General features: G+C 32.1%; 1 protein-coding gene across 2 annotated transcripts in view; it reads right to left on the minus strand.

The window, feature by feature from the left end:
• Positions 1-21169, minus strand: part of DPH6 (diphthamine biosynthesis 6) — a 492232-nt gene that overhangs the window by 226516 nt on the left and 244547 nt on the right. The window contains exons 9-11 of one of the 2 annotated variants that reach the window (XM_051977032.1): positions 13774-13927; positions 12117-12248; positions 3813-3942 (exon numbers count right to left, since the gene is read on the minus strand). In XM_051977032.1, the coding sequence (XP_051832992.1) occupies positions 3813-3942; positions 12117-12248; positions 13774-13927 (416 nt within the window). Of the gene's footprint in view, positions 1-3812; positions 3943-12116; positions 12249-13773; positions 13931-21169 lie in introns of both variants that reach the window. The other variant, XM_051977031.1, reaches the window with a different exon arrangement.

The raw sequence follows: 21169 nt of genomic DNA on the forward strand, positions 1-21169 counted from the left end.
TTTCCCTTCTTTAAGATCTCTTTGGGATATAAGCCCAGTAGTAGGATGTTCAACTTCTTTTTTTTTTTTTTTTTAATTTTACTTTATTTAATAATAACTTTGTATTGACAGAATCCATGCCAGGATAATTTTTACACAGCATTATCCCTTGCAATCACTTATGTTTCGTTTTTTCCCCTCCCTCCCTCCTCCCCCCCCCCCCGCAAGATGGCAAGCAGTCCTATATATGTTAAATATGTTGCAGTATATCCTAGATACAATACATATTTGCAGAACCGAACAGTTCTCCCGCTGCACAGGGAGAATTGGATTCAGAAGGTAAAAATAACTCAGGAAGAAAATCAAAGATCAAATAGTTCACATTCATTTCCCAGTATTCCTTCTTTGGGTGTAGCTGTTTCTGTCCATCATTTATCCAATGAAACTCAGTTAAGTCTCTTTGTCAGAGAAATCCACTTCCATCAGAATAAGATATTCAACTTCTTAAAGCACTCCTAAATCCTCAGTGACTCTAAAGTAGGTACTCAATAAATATTATTAGTTGGAAAAAATGAATTTAGTAAAAGAATAAATTACAAAGATGAGAATGAAATAAAGAAAAGTAGGAGATAGGAAAGGTGAAAGTAGAGATACTTGAGAAGTATTATAGGTAGCATTTCTAAGTCAACAGTTATACAATTGAAGATAGGCTTTGGGATACTGGATTTTAAAACAAGTAGTTATAAAAATGGAGCAAGAAAAAGGGAAAGCAGAGTAAAGGTTGTTTTTTAAATTTTTTTGACAATTCAATCAGTATTCCAACTTCTATGAAATTATAAGGAATAAACCTAGGTGAGATGTAAGCATGGATGGCCTGGGTAAATGGTGGTCTCAAGAGCAGGAGCTCACCAATAAGAGGAGAAAGTCTGCAGATAGAAGGCATTTCCAGAATGAGAAAGCTGCTGGTACAGAGATGGAAAAGCCCATAGAAAAAGGAAAAGAAGTGGATAAAAAGAAAGAAAAGTCTCCTCCAGAAGATGGGATTCAAGCTGAGTTAAGATGGCTAGGTGACTACAACATTGGACCTGGAGTCAGAAAGACCTGGTTTCAAAGCGGCCTCAGATGCCTACTAGCTATATGACCCTATGCAAGTCATTTAATTTGATGCATTAAATTAGTAATTTAATTAAGGTTTGCCTTGCAGAGATAGCTAGTTATTGCTAAGTATATTAAGATTAAGTAAATAATAAAAACTACATCATTTTGAAATTATAGATCTGAGAAGTATGAATTATTAAGCAAAATACTGAGTGATAATAAGGATGGAATATCAGTTCATTCATTATGTGGTTTTCACCGTGAACTTGCTCAACTAAATAGTATTTATGTGAAAAAAACAGTAATTCCTTCAAATCTATAATAAATGCAGGTGCATAACTGAAAACAATCCCTCTCTGTTTCAGTACAAAATAGAAGCAGAAAACATTTAAAAGAAACCGGGAGCATTCATTGTAGATGTATTATTTAAGTAATCAGACATGCAAAACTAATTGATAATAAAATTATTCTTAAAATTTTGAGTCTTCACTTTCCAACTGTTGAAATTGTGACTTCTGGGAATCAAAGTAACTTAAAATGTCATAGTGTAAGCATTTGAAATTTATTCACCATTTAAAGGGACTTGTGCATAATTAAGTATAACACAACAATCCAAATATTCCTTTCTAAGAAGTACCCAAAACATCTTCTCTTCCATTCTTACTAAGTTTATGGAGTCCTAGTCCCTTATCTGTTTCTTTTTTATTCCCTTTCCCTCCTATCAGGCTTATCAGGCTTAATCTCCCATACTGAGACATTAAAGTCCAACTATTTTTCCCAAATGGGGCAATCAAAAAATACTGCTTTATAAAAAGATAGCACCCAGAATAATTAACATATTGTTTTTTCCCCTAATGCTTACACCCACTCTTTATAATATAATCCAGCTCCCATTATGTCATTTATTTTTATGCAGATGATTTCCAAATCAATAAACCTACCCCTAACTGATCTACCCTACCAACATTTTCCCATTTTTGTCGAAGTCATCAAATTTGCAGCCTCCAGCCAACCTTGATTATTTCCTTGCTTTTTCTTACTTTCCATATCCAATCAATTGACATGTTTTAATAATCTAGCTTTATAACATCTTTCCCAATTGTTCCTCTTTTTTCCCCCTTCATTGGCCACATTGAGACTTTTGACATTTCTGAAATGGACAATTACATCTTCCTAATTAGTATTTCTGCTTTTAGTCTCTTGGCAGATAGGTAGTAAAATGTCTAAGGCGAGATTTGAATTCAAGTCTTCCTGACTCAATGTCCAGCTATTGATTCCCTGAGCCATCTGGATGCCACATAGAGCTTTAGCTTCCCTCCAAGCTCAACTCATATGCTACCTCCTTCAGGAAGCTTTTTTTTTTTTTTAACCACTTAGTAATTAGTGACTTTTCATAAAGTTATCTTGTATTATTTCACTATTTTACCCCCCCTATTATAACACAATTTCTTTAAGAGAAAAGACTATTTTTGTTTTTGCATTGTGGTTTCTATTACTTGGTTTTGTTTGTTTGTTTTATTTTGTTTTTAAAGCTCGTGAAATTGAATTGTCTGTGTTTGAAATATTTCCTTTTGTTCACTTACCTTTAGGATGCTACTCCCTTCATAAAAAACTTTGTCCAACAGACATTCAACCTAGTATGACATATACTTTATTGTCCCAAATAAAGGAAAGACACTGTTGTATAAAAGTATTTGTTTAACGTGTTATGGTTTTAGTAATTTAACTTCATATAAAAATCTTGGGAATTATACAAGGTCAGACTTTTAAAGTCTGATAGAACTAAGAGATGGCATTAATAATTTAGAAAAAAAGTTGTGCTCCCAGATTAAAAAGCTAATAATCTGACTATTGTTTTAAGTATGTCTCTCCCAAAAATATTTCTATTCACTTTTCATTGAGTCATTTTGCATTTGTTACATGCTGTTTTTAAATTTATCTAATTATTTCATGAAAATGTTTTTTTCTCTCAAAGTGCCCCAAGAGATGGAGATTTTTTGCTTTTATTTCTAATGCAGGCCCCTAGAATGGTGCTGTTCACACAGTGGGTATTCCATAAGTACTGGTGAATGTCAAGAAACTCCGTCTATAAACATCCATTTTTCTGTAGAACCATAGGATCCCAAAACAACTGGTCATTTCAGATCAGTCAAAATCTTTATTTGATGTTTGTGTAGACAAAACAACTCCTTCATGATTGGCTTTTTTTTTCAGGATGTGGAAACAGCCTAAGGCAGATTCATCCAAAGAGTAAGATAGAACTTCTGGGAGTTTCTATTGTCCAAGGTTATATTTATAGGATTTAGAGGATGGAAAAGTGGATATGTGGTTATGCAGCCATATCTGTGGTTGGGTGGTAGGGCAGGGAGAGATCTGTTAGAAGCTCTAATATTCTGAACATAAAGATTTCTTCTCACCCTTTAATCATCTCTAATACATATGTTTTGTTTTCTTTGGAGATTTTTGTTTCCTAAACATGAATATACATTAACTATAGAATCTCTCTCTTGGACTTTTATCTTCCTCTTAAGGATTACTAAAGATAGTTGCACAAAAAAGTGAAGACAATTTAAGGGAACAATTCCCCTAATTAGGGGAATAACAGAAAGAAGCACAACGGCAATCATAGATTAATGAATCACTGTTACAACTGAATATTATACTAGATAAAGAAATACCATGCAGTTTTAAGGGAAGACAAACAAATAAAATATATAATAGTAGCAGTTACATACCTTGTAGGTGGACACAAATCAAACATTTTCATATATGCTGAATTTATAGCAGAAAAATCTTCCATATTTCGAACATACATATAAACCAAAATAATATCTTTCAATTCCAATCCTTTTGCATTGATAACAGCTGTAAAAAAATTATACTATTAAAGTTATGAAAATTAAGACTATGGGAACCTATCAATAATATTTTAATTTAAGAATTTTTTCCCATCAGAACAAAAGATTACAACTATCTGGGTTTAATTTGATAAGCATTAATTAAATTCCTCTTATACATAAAGCCCTATGTTATATGCTGAGAATCTAAAGCAAAAAGAAACAATTAAAACAGTTCCTGCCCTCCAAGAAGCTTGTATTTCATTGGGGGTAATATAAAGAACAAGAAGATGAAAAAACATTGAAGTATGGTTAAAGAAAAGTTCGTCTAGGTCTGGATTGGGAAACTATCTTATATAGCTGTTGTTTAAATCAGAAAAGCAAAAGTCAAAAATAAATATTTAGGGACAAATGGTCAAACCAGGCATTTATTAGTTGAGTATATGTCAAGAGTATATAATTAACTATCAGATTTCAGGAGGCCTAAGCCAAGGCTAAGACTAGAGAAAGCTGTACATAGAGCAGGGTTAGAACTAATCTGATAGGTAAGATCAGGAATACAGGTGTGAACTTGATCTAACTTAGCCAGAACCCTGATAGTTTAATTGGGACAAAAATGAAATATTTGTAAGTCATTCAACAATTAACAAAAAGAAATTTAGCCATAGCAAGAGGATATTTGACAAGGTTTGGCATTTAGGACACCTCACTTTGAATCAGCTGAGCAATTTCCTTGTTTGTGTCATCCACTTTGCCCCATCAGCCAAATCTTTGAGAGGTCCTCCTCGGCTCCCTTTCTATACCTTTTAAGGAAAAAATTAGCTAATCTTGGGGGAGGGGGTGAGAAATGAGGGAGGAGAGTAGGATTTAAACTATTGCTTCTACCACAATAGGTATAGAACCTTTTCTAACAAAGAAATCTGGATGGATGGTATTGTAGATGGGTAACTAAAACAGAGAAGTTAAGATAGGCAGATATGAGGGAGTCAGTTGGGCTGAAGTTGGAACCATGATATAGGAAAACTGGAAGTACAGTTCTCTCAAAAGCTTTCTGGGTTCTTGGGTGGTTCACCTTATTATTATAGGATCTGCCTATTTGGAGCCTGGGAGCCTGTATCTGCTTTATGCCTTTTGTGGTCAAAGCTATCTGCCAAGTCTATGAGTAGAGGTGTGCAAGGCAATCCTTGGGATTGAAGAGGAACTCTGTAGCACCTCAGAAGTTGTCGTATCCATGACTGTCCAGGAGTTCTATGTCTTTGTACTGATGCTTCCCATGCCTGGAATGTTTTCCCTTCTTCTCTGCTGACTCTTAGAATCCCTAGCTTCCTTTAACATTCTGTTCAAGCATCACTTCCTTCAGGAGGCTTTTCCTAGTCCCCATGGTTGCAAGCATCTTTTCCTTTAAGGATACCTTCTATCTGTTCGGTATTTACCTTTATTTATTTATCTATATTGTCTCCTCCAATAGAATGCAAGCTTTTTAAGGCTTTTTCTTTATATCCCCAGTGCTTAACACTATGTCTGTTACATAGTAAGCAATTATTAAACGATTGTCGGAACAGAAGCGAGTGCAAGGGATAATGTTGTAAAAAAATTACCCTGGCATGAATTCTGTCAATATAAAGTTATTATTAAATAAAATAAAATAAAAAAAAGGAAAAAAAAAGAATGAAATAGGAAAAAAAAATAATTAAACGATTGTTGATTGATTACTCAAACTGTCCTCTGAGCTGACTGACAAGTCACTAAAGATATTAGTTTCATTACTATATAGTCCAATCTTTCTGGACTCCAAAAAGTATTTTCTAACTTGTCATAAACTTCATATAACCAGTTTTGAGTTTGAACAAATATTATCTGCTTCCAAAAATCAAATTTGCTCAAAAGATAATAATTTGCCATTAGCATATCTTGAAGAAAATGAATTATTTAAATGAATTTTTGTTGAATAAATGAATGCTACTATTGAGGATATTAAAAAGAATCTATTGTAGACTCTGAAGAAAATTCCAAAGAGAAGTTTGAAAATAGATTTGGATAATAACGAATACACAGGCTTCTAGGGTAACCATGATGGGCCTAAGAGTTATTTGACTATATAAGTTCAGATATATTTGTTAAAAGACATTAACATCACTTTATAGTCAGACTCCATAATTCTGACACTATTTAAAACTAGTTTTCATTCAGATGGATTTTTCTGTATAGATATAAATGACAGATCTCCACAACAATGTTCTTTTTGAAGACGTCTATAAGAACTAAATGCTTCCTCAAGCAACTCAACTTTTAAAGGACTAAGTAATGGTTCTTTCCATTAGCATTAATACCATGGAGCTATTTAAACTTTGCTGTACCTTAAAAAAGAAATTACTTACAATGTAAATTTAGCTGTGGTAGGTTTGCCATGTTAAAGCTCAGCAAGTGCTTTGACTATGAATTTCTCAATTTTAAAAAATAAGACTAAACAAAAATAAGACAGTGTAGTTCTTAGTTCTTGTTTAGTGAATCTAAAAAACAAAAGCAAAAACAAAAAACCAAAGCAAGTTCCTAACATGTGTAAAGTGCTTCAACAGCAGAATAATTTCATAAAATTCATTCTAACTTATAATGTCTTTAGTTATACAAAAAAAGGGAGAGAGAGAGAGAGTGAGAATAATCTAGCTTAAGATGAATGAACCTTTGTAAAGCATCTAACTTCAGCCATAACTAAAGAGGGCAGCTGGCGACTATACTATTTGAGAAAGCTACTCACTTGAGGATCAAAGTAATGTAGAGAGTCACCTCTTTTTTTTTCCCTTCCTAGTTTGAAATTCTATGTCATTCTATATTCTCTCTGTAAACAAAAGCATCAAAGAAAAAAGGAATCAATATAGATTTTTAAAAGAGGTATTATTTTTCTTACAGGTTGCTTCCATGGAAAGTAAACTTTAAAATAATAAATAAAATAATAATTCAAGTGGGTCATAAAGCCAAAATTCTATTTGGTCAGGCACCAAGTATTTGTTAAGCATTTACTATACATGAGCAGGCACTGGGCTATACTCTGGGGATAAACACAAAGAATGAAACAATCCTTACTCCCAAGGAGCTTGCCTTCTGAGGGGAGACTGCAACTACATACATACATATACACATACATATGCACATATATTTTTATGTGTATGTCTATAAACAGAATAAATATAAAGAAAAAAATACAAAGAAAGTAGGGTTGGGAAGGAAGTATATTCATAGTACAGGAGAACCAGTGCAAACAATCCTAGAAAAGAGTTTTTAAAAGGAGGCCAGAAGTTTTAGCAAGCACTCAATGAATGCTTATTAAATTATTCATGTAAAACTTTCTCTTTGGAATACATTATTTTCTGGAAGGAAATCTATTTTATGAAGAGGGGATTGGCTGATTTCTTATTTTATCATTCTACAACAATTCATTCAGTACCTATTATGAGTAAAACACTATTTGGATTCTGATAGACATTTTTTATTCATGCATTTTCTGTGAATTTTAATTCTTATTTTTATTTTTAAAAAGAAATATGATTTTTACTGGAGTGGGAAAGTCTCTCTAACAATGAAGATTGCAAATCCTCCCCTCCCCCTGTAAATAGTTAACTATGGTTAAAATAGTTCATCAACTAGTAAATAGCCCTTTGGATATAAGCATCTCTGAAATTAGTTAGGCTACTTCTTGGACAATTGATTGTTGCATCTATTGCTGGGCCCAAACTTTTGAGGTAGGGGTAGGGGACTGTGTGTGTGTGTGTGTGTGTGTGTGTGTGTGTGTGTGTGTGTGTGTGTAAGGTCAGAGTTGTACTTCACTGTTATAGCTTTTAAAAAACTCATGGTTACTGACTGTCACAATGTGATAACCAATCAGATTAACATTTTAATGGACTGTTGTCTTTATCTAAAAGGTCATCACATAGAAGCATTAGCCTAGTTCTGTTTGCCCACAGAGAGCAGAATTATAACCAGTGAGGAGAAGTTTCAAAGAAGAAAAATTAAGCTTGATATAATGAAGATCTTTCTTTCCTTTTCTTGCAGATCTTTCTAATAATAAAGAAGTTAGTTAAAAGTGAAATGAGTCACATCTTGGGGACTGTAGGCTCTCTTTTATTTGAGGGTTTTAAGCAAAGCTGGATCATTTCTTAGGAATCTTGTAGATGGAAATGCTTTTTCAGAGATAGTATGGACTAGATCGCTGCTCAAATACTGCCTAATTAAAATTCTGTGATACTGAGATAACTGTATAACCTTAAGTAGGTTATTTCACTTCTTGAAGTTTTAATTTCCTTATACAAAGATGACACACAAGATTTAGAAGTAGTGTATTAGATTAGATATCATCAAAAGAGCTTTTCACCTTTTAAGATAAGAAACTATGACCCAAAGATTGGATGTTTGAATCCACAGCTATTTCTTAGTTAGATATGAAGAAATATTAAAATTGTTTAGTAAGTGTAGAAGTGTGCAACTCATTTGACTGATTTAATACTATGCTCAGAGTCACACAACTTGTAAGTGTTAGAGGTTCAGGTCTTCCTCACTGCAGGCCTGGCACTCTATCTAATAGCTTCACCTTAAGGTCAATATGAGATTCTAATCATTGTTGGGGACTCAGAGTCCAGGATAAAACAACAAAAACCATTAAAAGATTAGGAAAAAAAGCTCAATGAGAAAAGGCCAATAAGAAATGGGCTTATTTGGCTTGCAGAAAAAGATCAAAAAGCTAATAATTTTCAAATATAAAATGGAAAATCATGATAATGACATACATTATATGAACGAATCTAAATAATGAGAGGGATTTAGCTTCAACATTAGAAATAATAAATATTAAAATTAATGTTTCAGAGTGGGGATATGTTACCAAAAATAGACTGTGGTATGACCTCTTTATTTTTGAATGATTTTTACATGAACAAATATCAACAAATAGCAGTAAACTAAGCGACTTATGTTTAGGACTCCCTGAATTTTACAGCTGGGTTAGAAAACTTTCTGAATCCTTTCTAGACATTCTACAAGGAAAAGTTCAGATCAAAGACTGCTTGGTTGTGCTGATTAGAGGATAACTCTTAGACTATCAAGTGGTTTTATGTCTATTTGTATCAAAAAACTCTACTGAAATAGGCCAATGATCATTTCATAGCCATTAAAAAAAGTTTTATGCAACGTATTTCAAAGATTATTTTTATACAGAGAAAGTAATTTCAAAGTATTGTATATATACCTAGATCCTGTTTCATCGATTCACTGATACAAATTCATGAGCTGTTACAACCACTTAGATTTATTAAGTACCTCCTCATCAGTACTACTGCTACAACTATAAAAAATAAAAATTACTACTTACTACTACCACCAGGCACCAGTACCAGCACCAGCACCAGTACTATCTAACATTTATATAGGATTTACTTTGTGCTAGGCATTATACTATGCACTTTACAACCATTTTATTCATTCCTTACAAAAACCCTAAGAAGCAGATATCATCATCATCATCATCATCATCATCATCATCATCATCATCATCATCATCATTCCCCATTTTATAGATGAGAAGACTGAGGCAAAAAGTATCTAAGTGACTTGCATAAAGACACATTATAAGTGCTTGAATTTAGATTTGAATTCAGATTTTGCTGAGTTGAGGGCTGGCATTCTAATTACTGTGCCACTTATGTGCTTCAGCTTCCAAAACTTTTATTCACTGAAATGAATTATAGCCAAATAGCATTATGAAAAACAAGGATGATCTTTATTTCTAGTATATGGCAGAAGTAAGTTGCTGTATCTGTACCACAGAGAGAAGAAAGATAACATAGCGTAGCTTGGGGTCAGGCAAAGTAAAATGGACTATAATGGCACTACATAATTTTTTTGGAAGGTTCCTCAAAAAAGTAAAACTAAAGTCACATTACTGGGAAACACAGCTTAAGACTATAACTTAGAAAATACAAATTCTTTTGCTTGCTGTGGTATTCTGGTTTATTCCTTGTTGGAATGAAGAATACCAGTCAAGTGTCACACCGTAAGAACAAAGATACACAGAAATTCCAGGCTGCCCCCTGTATCTCATTCTCCTTCCACTTCCCACCTCTGCCAGTATGCAGGAGAAAAAACTTCAATGTTTAAGACAGATATCAAAAACAATTTAAATTAAGATGTATCAGAATAATAGATTCAATTATTTATTAGGTTCAATGAAGGTGGAATCTTAACAGTTCACTGATTCTAAATTAAAAAACTGGTAGATCCAAATAATTGCTAGTTAAAAACTTAAAATGGAGAAGAGTCCACATAGGTCATAAAGAAATAACATATAGTCATTCTTAATGGAGCAGGTTCTAGATACAGAGGACATAATTTGGTTTTTTGATCTATGCAAAAAACCTCTTTAATATGTTAGCAAGAGATATGAGAAAGCATGAAATAGTTGCTATTAAAAAGCATGAAACTATTAAGAATTTGATCACAATCTAGCAAATTAGTTATCAACACTCGAATTTTATTGAATGCTAACTTCATGACCATTAAATATGAGCATTAGTATAATATTTACCATATCCTAAGAACTGAGAATCAATTTTCAAGAAATTAGTATCTAAAATATATGTTTCCTATGATTAATCAAAAATAAGAAAGATTTTCTTCCTCATATCAGTCCCGCTAAAGTTCAGGAGAAAATATGGATTTCTAAATCCTTCTGGCCAAACTCATTTTCTTTGGAGGTGATTAAATCAATTAACCTTGCAAAAGAAAGATTAAAAGAACTTCTATATACTTTACTTTTCACAGCAGTAAGAAGATGGGCAGAAGTTATGAGTGAATTGCTGGTGGGGCTCAGGAAAAGCATATACCAACAGATGATTAGCTCTCCTCTAACTAAAATTTGGCAAAGAAACATTCTGTGGTTTCTCCAGATGACAGACAGCATCATAATTCATTTAGCTCTCCTCTACCTCTTCAAAAAAAGGTCAAAAACCTCACAGGAAATGTGAGCATTGACATTTCTACCCAAGATCAAAAACTGACTATTTTGCCAAAAATCGAAAACAATACAGCTAATACTGTAAATATAGAGTAATGTGTTGAAAGGAGTCGGCTGCTAAACTGGTCAGTGACACAATCTGTCATTTCTTTTCTTGAATTCTGATGGGTGATATGGTAAAAGTAAATATGTTTGCATTGGCAGATACCCATGCAAATATAATGAAAACCAAGTAAGTGTTATAAATCCCTCTTGCATCAATTTACAGATTATACCCCAAAGATTTATATTGAACACTGGTGCTTTTAACTGCAAGTCTGATTACACCTTTCTAGCTGATTTCCAGACTGTTAAAAACTAGCTTAAGGGCCATCTAGAAGATATGATTTCTTTGCTTTCTAAAAAATGCTAAACCTTCTTTATCACTTTGTATTCAGTCATGAACTCAGCTGCACAAGCCAAACGTAAAGATTTTATGGGCCAATCCATCATGAGAATTCGTGAACAAGAATACAAGTCTACTCATGCAGGCACTAAGAGTGATTTCCATTTTTATGAATGAAAAAGAGCCTTGCATAAACATTCTTTATTTAAGGTTTAAAATGAAGAAAGATGCAAAACAAAATGGGGACATTTTGTTTTATATGTCATTATTTCGTAAGAGGGGGTTAGTAAGGACTCTAGTTTACAAGATTCCCAAGATAGCAGTTTCTCCTTTGCATTGAGTACATCAATGAAATTTATGTCTGCTGACCTAATCCTATATGCCAAAATGTACATCAGCAACAGCTTTCTAAAAAAATTAATTTAAAATTATGATCTTAACAAAAGTACTTTAACAAGTCCCTAGCATTGATAAGCACACAGATGATGTACATACATCCAGGAGCCCCAGGATCTGATGATTTGAATAAAGCTCTGGAAACATATTTTGAAAATAACTCAATACTACATATTTTATTTTTCTTCATTATCTGGCATTTTGTGAATTTCCAAATTAAAGGATATCTGTATATAATAAATATTAAACTTAAGAGTACCCAAATCATTAGTGCTTGCTAAAAGTATTAGTTATTGAGTAGCACAAATCCTATAGGCTATTTTAGAAAATTAAGATTAAAAAAATCTCTTCATTTTTACTTTTCTTAAAATTAAAGAAAAACTACTTTCATTATTCATGTGAAAATGATTAGAGTAAGCACCTTGGAGAGAAGAAAATGCTTCAACTGCTGTATCCACAATACTTTCCTGCTCTGATGGAAGAAAGGAAGCTGTGATGCAGCCAATCCACTGATAACCACTTGGAGATTTTACTGAACACTCTGATTTCTCAACTGAAAAAGAGAAACATAAAAAAAAAAATTAGATTAAAAGTAGTTAATAAAATATTTCCAAATAAAATGCCAGAAATATCATTTTACAGAATGAAATTACATTTTATTAGACTGTCATACCAAATTATATATTTATAACAATTAAACCGTATCCACTCACAGAACGATACAATGTAATCAAGGTCTAAATTTATTTTTAAAGATTGTTTTTTTCTTTAAAATGTAATTTTAAAGAATTGAAAAATACTTGTATAATTTATCTCAATGATTTTTTTTGCTGCACATTATTAATCTCACTGTTATATAATGAGTGAAAGTGACAAAACATATAGGTGAAAAAGATATTTTTAAAATTTTTCTTAATTTAAAATATGGGATAAAAATGATTTTAATAGTCTGTCCTTAATCTAGAAGTGTCAGTTTGAGAGTTGTGCTAGGAGCACATAATCATTTTTTTTTTAATGTTAAATACCAGGACACTAATATATGCAGAAATCAGGTTTATGTTATTCTACATATTTCCTCAAAAATCTAAAAGTAGTAAAAAATCAGATATCCCAAATTCTCCATTATGAATTAGTTTTGCCATTATATACAATCATAACATTAGGAGAAATGAATTAACAAGTTAATTCACACAAATAAAAATTCAATTTTATTATAGTTTTATATTTTCTGGAAAAATGCAATGTCAAAATTATTCACAGTAAGAGGATTACTTATTGAGCCAGAGAATTCTAGAATTTAGAGATCATCTAATATAACCATCATTTGAAAGTTTCCTGTATGTAACCCAGAGAATATAAGTAATTTATCTAAGGTCACAAAGTTAATAAGTACTGGAAGAAAACTGGAATTTAATTTTCTGATTTCAGTATTCTTTCTTATACAACATACTATCTCCCATATGACCACGCCAATGTTGAAAATAAATCAGTCACTGTATTTAACAACACATTTTTCAATAAAGAGTGCAAATCTTCATGGGATCCATAGTTTGCACATCAGTTTTGTACCTTATAAAAGTAAAAAGAGGAAGATTTTTTTTTTCCCTGACTTTTTTCCTACTTTTCAAATGAGGGTTTTCATGTTAAAGAGTTAATATTTCTCACTATTCTAAAAAGTGAAGATAATTCATACTTAAAAAAGCACATGTTCATCACCAAACTGTAAGTTTAATTCATATAATTTAAAAACTGTCTATATGTACAACATATTAAGAACCAGTTTAACTAAATTAAATAGGAAAATGGTTTAATGGAATCATTTCCACTGTTTTTGGTACCAAAATTGGGAATTAGTGTATATTATTATTATTATTATTATTATTTTGGTAGGTGAGGGGATGTGAAGGCATAACTTAAATAGTAACCAGTAGGAAAGCAATAGGGCAACATATACATGCATGTTATAAATATATATTTATGTAACACATTTAATATATGAAATCATATGTGAATAGAAGCAAATAAGAATGGATCTATTAATAAATAGTTGAATATAAGCAACTAACATATAAACTTACAGTACTGGAAAAGATGGGGAGGATGTGATGATTTCCAGATGGGAGGTGGGATTTCACACTGGATGTTATCTTCTGCTATCACAGGAATATGATCCTTATTACATTCAGTCTCACATGAGCAATTAATTGTGAAAAGTTTGTCTGGGGATGTCAGCTGCTGGAGGAAATTATACTAGTGATGAGACTGAGAAATGATAAATCAGGAATTTAAGACAAGTAAATAAAGCTAAAATGGTATACATTATCCCGTTTTATGAAAAGAAAAATATAAAAAGAAAAGAATTCTCATGACAGATGTCAAATACCTGGCAATTGGAAAGAAATGCAATTTGGTATTATGACACTGGTAATAGCAGACATAAACAATATTTAAGAAAATGAGGAGCAAAAACCAGTCTACAATAATATATTGTTCCATGGCTAAGTGACTTGCCTAGGGTCACAGAGCTAGTAAGTGTCTAAGACTACATTTGAAGATGGATATTCCTAACTCCAGACCCAGCCCTCTATCCACAGCACCAATGCATTATTATATGCACTTTATGAGACAGGGATAACTCAAAAAGCTGTCATTCAGATGTGAGAGGCAGAAGATCTTAAAGCAAAAAGGATCTTGTCAATAATCTTGGACCATAGTATTCCTTATTTATATAGATGTCCCTTGTACATGATTTTTCCTCTTTTCTCAAGTTCTGTATTTACTTTATGTAAAGGGCTGAAACAGAAAAAGGTGTGCTTGAATCAGACAACCAAGCACTTAAGGCTAAATACCTATTCAATATAAGACAATGACTCTATTAGCTTATGTTTGGAAAAATGGCTCTTCTCACCACTGGTGCTGGCTCAATATTTGGGATTAAGATAAGGGTAGACAAGGATTAGAGAGTGGGGTAACAGAGGTCAGAGACTCACTTGGTGGCAGGATGAGGATGAGAAAGGTCGAGATTCTGGACTTCAGAATCTAGAAGAGATCTTTGGCTAAACTCCTGGCAGTTTGTCTGCTTCTTTCACCTCTCCCCCTAAAGACCAAGGACTTTTACTTATTGTGACTCTGGCTGATCCTGAGGCCTCCAGGGAGCTAGCCTGGACTTAACAACTTTATAGTATTTCTATCTCCCCTTCCTCCTTGCTTTTATACAAAAGAGTTTCAACATACATTATGATGCTCCCTCAAAATTTATGACCTGATCCTTTATTCCATCTTAGTCATGTGCAGGAATAGTAATATCCTTGATTCTGCCATTATCCACAAGTTTTTCACTTTCTTTCTGAAATTTCCTTGTGTAATCAAATGTCCCATTGTGACACTTGTACCTAAAAAAAAAAAAAATCTAATCTTTATCTTTAGCATAATCACCAATCTTTCTAGTTAGTAATTTCTCAAGTCATTACATTCTCTACTCTGACCTTATTTTTTTCTTTCAAAATCAAGATACCATAACTTGACTCCTCCTAATTTGTGCTTATCTCCAAGTTTTTGTTATGCAATCGCAAATGGGTCATCATTGCAGCAAGCAATTCTTTTACTTCTCTCTAATGGAGTCTCCATCCAAGAATCTAATGTATTCTCTATCTAACCAAGGTAACTATTTCAAATCTTCTCTTCCCTCAAAACTTCTAGAAATTTTCCTTTCAATTATGGTTCTCATCTTATGTTTCACTGAGATAATAGAGACCAACTTCTCTAAAGACTTAGCTTGAATCTTAAGTAGACTAACTTTTACATGAAACCTCTTCTTATTTCCTTAGTTGCTTGTGGCTTCCCTACCAAATATAAAGGTATTTATTTTCTTAAGCTGTTGAGAATGAACATGGCATAGTGTCTAGCACAAAACATGATCTTAATAAATGTGTGTTGACTGTATACCATACCAAGCTGCTATAAGAAATTCACAAATATCATCAATAATATAAATATGACTAAAATGCAACACAATGGATAGAATGCTGGGCCCGGAGTTAGAAAAACTTATCTTCCTGAGTGTTAGTCTTGTCTTATCTTGTCTCAGACACTTAACTAGCTGTGTGACTCTGGGTAAAATACTTTTTGCCTCAGTTTCCTCATTTATAAAATGAGTTGGAGAAAGAAATGGTACACCACTCCAGAAAATCCAAATGATCAAAAAGTGATGGACATGACTGAAAAATGAATGGGAAAAAACAAAAAAGATACTCAAACTTAAAAAACTCGTTATTATCTATAATATAATTATTTTTGTGCTATGTTAATTTTGTCCTGAAATACTGGCACTTTGGATTTAAACTAATTCAAAGACTTAATGTAAACTAAAAAAACCAAACACCTTGATTCCCAATTTTTAATTCCTTTTCTTGAAATTCATCAAATTTTGTACCTTAAAAAGATGGTAGGAGAACTAATATGATATCCTGTAATTTGGTGAGTACCTTGATTCTTAGTAATAACTAATTTTTGCAATAAATAAGGAAATCTACAGATAATCTTGAAAGTTCTCTTAGATTTGTTTTTTTTTTTTTTTTGTTGTTGTTTTTGTTTTTCCTGAGACAATTGGGTTTAAGTGACCTGCCCAGGTTCACACAGCTAGTTAGTATTAAGTGTCTGAGGCTGGATTTGAATTCAGGTTTTCCTGACTTCAGGGCCAGTACTCTATCCATAATTTTTTTTAAACTATATAACAATTTTTCATTGTTATAAAAAACATCCAGTAAGGAATTTCATTTACCAATGTCAACTGATATTTAAGAGAGTTGCCTGAGAGTATTAATAGATTAAGGGATTTGTGTCCATAATGTGTCAGAAACTTAACAAAAGCAGTTTTAAAGGACAGCTCTCTCTTTCAATTTAGGCAGGCTATCTTTCAGAGAGAAATGTAACTACTTCAAATAATCACTTGTACTCCAAGGCAGGAAAACCCATGTAACTTATAAGTTGAAGGTGCAATGAAATAGTCCTCTTCAAACTCTGAAAGTCATTAGAAAACACTTCCAAATTTAGGTTCTTATCTCTATTTTAGTGATTCTCATTATATAGTTCCACGAATCTTTCTATAATGGGAACAAAGAAGGTTCTCATATTGCCACATACATTACTGCATAGCACTCTATTACAGAAAATATTCATGGATTGGACATTTTCCTTTTCTGGATACTGAGGGAGAGAAAACAGTAATTTTGTAACTGGCAAAGTGTTCCTGTCCTTCCTACTATTATCCTCAATGTTTGGATAATTTGAAGTAAACTGCATAACTGCATCCTATAAATAATAGAGCAATAATTTCTGAATACTAATTTTTTAAAATGTGGTGTGAATTATAGCATATTTGCTAAATAAATCTTTAAATTTCAACCAGTACCACAAAAACTCATACAAAAACGCGCCTTTAATTTTATTTTCAAAATATCTACTCATTCCTCCAAAGGGAGATAATCACAGTAATAAACACTGTTACAAAGAGATGATTTTTGCTATTTTGTAGTTGTTGTTAATACACTCAGATGAATTATTTCCTTCATCTAAAAATATACATGCACATACATAGATGTGAATTTAAAGAATGATCTGAAAAACTACAGATAAAAATCAGTCTCATCATAGTTATGCCAAGTATATACCAAATTTACATTCAGATGAATACTTCACATATTGTAAAGAAGAACCAAGTGTTCATTTGTTGGTTTAGAATGGAAGGCACCTATTCAAATCATCTGATATTACATAATTGCCAAAAGGAAGCAAAGCCAAAATCAATTCTAAAGTTAGAAGAGAATAAACAAAGTATTTGCTACCCTGTAATCTGATTTGTCTACCCAACAGTCCCTTACTTTATTTAAAGGAGGGAGACAGACTAACTAGAGGTACACAGAGATTTTCACAGAGTAATCTATTATCATTTCACAAATTTAATAACAATTATTTTTTTTGTTAATGCAGCCTATGCTCCCCACAGCAAAGCCTGAAGTCAACTATAATGATGTATTTGCAACATCAAAATCTATGTCACACTAAAAAGGTGGATGTAATTTGGAAAAGTTTATGATCTTAATTCAAGATAAAGGGTTAGACCCCAGACTATGAGGACAAAAGCTCTAAAAAGAAAAGACACTGATTTCAAAAAGGAAATGCAAATGGTCAATAGGTAAAGACGGTTTAAAAATAAATGTTCTCTGTCTTTAGGAAAATGTTTGTTTCATCCTGAAAGTTCCCTTACAAGCAATGGAACTGACCTCTGCCTTATAATTATATTTGGGTCAAAAGTCTAAACTAGAAATTCAAAATGTATATAAAAGCCTGGCTTTAGTAAGAAATGAAAGGCTCTAGTTAAGTGAAGGCTCTATGTTTGAAAGTTCTCAGGAAAAGCTCAATTACAAACCCCTCATTCTTTTCTGAAAAGTAATTCTAACAGAAAGGTCATTCCCTAGGAGAGGTTCAAGAGGAAGTTAATAAGAAAATTTACTGCAAAAAAAGCCTAATGTTCTCTCACTGGACTTTATTTTATTTGGTCAAAAGAAAAGGCCAGATGATAGAAAACAGAATGGTAAATTACTGCTTTTTATGTGAATTAAATGAACAAGTAAAGTTTGAAGAGTAAACTATAGAGAAATGATATGTGATTGTATGTTATATGTGTTAGTCCTATATGTGTATTCTTGGATTAAACGAGAAACTCTATTTTGCAACTAAATTTGAAAAAAAAAAAATTCTTATGTAGACCTCAATTGTCACATTACTATCTGATGACAAAAACTCTATTAATCTAATAGATTTATTAAAGAATCCAAATAAACTCTCATATAAAATGTCCAAGTACCCAGTTGTGAGAAAATTTTAAAATTTAGACTCCACTGTTAACAGCATTCCAAAACTGATGTTAAGAAGTAGATTGTTTCTTCGACTGCTTACTTCAATAAATATAAAATTTGTACTCTTTTTAAATTACTGAGAAAACTTGATTAAATTCAATTAACATTTATCAAGTACTTATCAGGAACTGATAAAAATTAAATATAAATGAAAATAAATCCTTATCCTTATGAAGCTTCACATCTTACTTGAGGAAACTGCATGTATATAAATAAGGAAATACAAACTAGACACAAAATAGAACAATAGTTTCAAGTGGAAGAGAAAACTAATAATTAAGGGGATAAGGAAACGTCTTGTGCAAGAAATGGTTCTCAAGCTGTTTTTGAAGGAAGCCAAAGACTTTATATGGTCTAGGTGAGAAGGGAGTACATTCCAAATATGGGGATAAAAGGGTCTTATATATAAAAGCATGGGTATTAGAGATAGCTAGCAGGGCAATCTGACTGTAAAAGAAAATAACTAAAGGAGAATAATATGAAATAATATTGGCAAGGTAGATTAGAAGGCATATTGTGAAAATCTTGAAATACCAGGCTAGAATTTTGCATTTTATCCTAGAAGCACTCTACTTTGTATAACATTTTTTTCAGTTGTCTAAAGATTATAGCTCACTGATGAGAGAATGCTCTTTATTGATAGAGACCACAATCTATTCAATTAATTAACTTTTGTCTATGTCCTTTCATATCTCACATAAGATTTCTACCCATTATCAAAATTAATAATATATGTAAAGCGCTTTTGTAAAACTCAAATTACTATGTAAATATTAGCTACTATTATTATTGTTGTTATTGTTTGAGGATCTTTCTCTAGGTCTTTTAAAATTATTGTAAAATCAGAATCTTAGATTTAGAGCTGGAATGAACCTTAGGAGTCACCTACTACATGTTTTTTTCATTATAAAGAAACTGGAGCTGAGAAAAGTTAATTTTTTTTTTGCTCAAATCATATGAGGCTAGATTTGAACTCAGATCTTCTTAGCTTCAAGCACAATGTTCTATTCACTAGTTATACAATTCATGAGCCTATTTTTTTCTTATAATGCATGTTTGTATACCATACAGCTCTGTTTTTATGCCTCACCTTGTCAAGTCAGAGGATGATCAAAGTTATGTCTGTGACTATACCCATCATGGAATTCATAAGATCTTAACATGAATGGAAGACAGTGCACAGGACCTTTCAGATTTTATTTAACTCTACTAAGTTAAATACATATTTATAATTAATGAAACAAAAAAAATAAGATTATGTATTATCTGCACAAATTTAGTTACTTTTTGTAAGAAGCCTAAGATTTTGAGGAGCATATTGTATTACTATCATTTATGAAATTCTACGTGTTCCTTTCTCCTTATTTTCATGATACAAGTACGATATTTTCATAATCATTTTATAAAAGTGATAAAATAAACATAAGAGTCAGTAGTTAGAGTTGGCTTTATGAAAAAACCAATAAAATTGATAAACCTTTGGTAAATCTGATTAGAAAAAGGAGAGAGGAAAATCAAATTAGTAGTCTTAAAAATGAAAAGGGAGAACTTTCCACCAATGAAGAGGAAATTAAAGAAATAATAAGGGGTTACTTTGCCCAACTTTATGCCAATAAATTTGATAACCTAAGTGAAACAGATGACTACCTCCAAAAAACAGGCTTCCCATATTAACAGAGGAGGAAGTAAATTGCTTAAATAGTCCCATTTCAGAAAAAGAAATAGAACAAACTATTAATCAACTCCCTAAAAAAAAATCCCCAGGACCAGATGGATTGACATGTGAATTCTACCAAACACTTAAAGAACAATTAGCCTCAATGCTATATAAACTATTTGCAAAAATAGGGAATGAAGGAATCCAACCAAATTCCTTTTATGACACAGATATGGTACTGATACCTAAACCAGGTAGATTGACAATAGAGAAAGACAATTATAAACCAATCTCCCTAATGAATATTGATGCTAAAATCTTAAATAAGATATTAGTAAAAAGACCAGAGATAATACACCATGATCAAGTAGGATTTATATCAGGAATGCAAGGTTGGTTCAATATTAGGAAAACTATCAGTATAACTGGCCATATTAATAACCAAATTAACAAAAACCATATGATCATCTCAATAGATGCAGAAAAAGCATTTGATAAAATCCAACATCCATTCCTATTAAAAATACTTGGGAGTATAGGAATAAATGGACTTTTCCTTAAAATAATCAGTAGCATCTATTTAAAACCATCAGTAAGCATCATATGTAATGGGGACAAACTACAACCATTCCCAATAAGATCAGAAGTGAAACAAGGTTGCCCACTATCACTATATCATTATATTCTTCAACAACAGTACTATATGATGATCAATTCTGATGGACGTGGCCTTCTTCAACAATGAGATGAACCAAATCAGTTCCAATAGAGCAGTAATGAACTGAACCAGCTACACCCAGCAAAAGAATTCTGGAAGATGACTATGAACCATTATATACAATTCCCAATCCCTCTACTTTTAACCACCTGCATTTTTGATTTCCTTCACAGGCTAATAGT

This window comes from Antechinus flavipes, chromosome 2, assembly GCF_016432865.1.
Source record: "Antechinus flavipes isolate AdamAnt ecotype Samford, QLD, Australia chromosome 2, AdamAnt_v2, whole genome shotgun sequence".
Classification (NCBI taxonomy): Eukaryota; Metazoa; Chordata; class Mammalia; order Dasyuromorphia; family Dasyuridae; genus Antechinus; species Antechinus flavipes.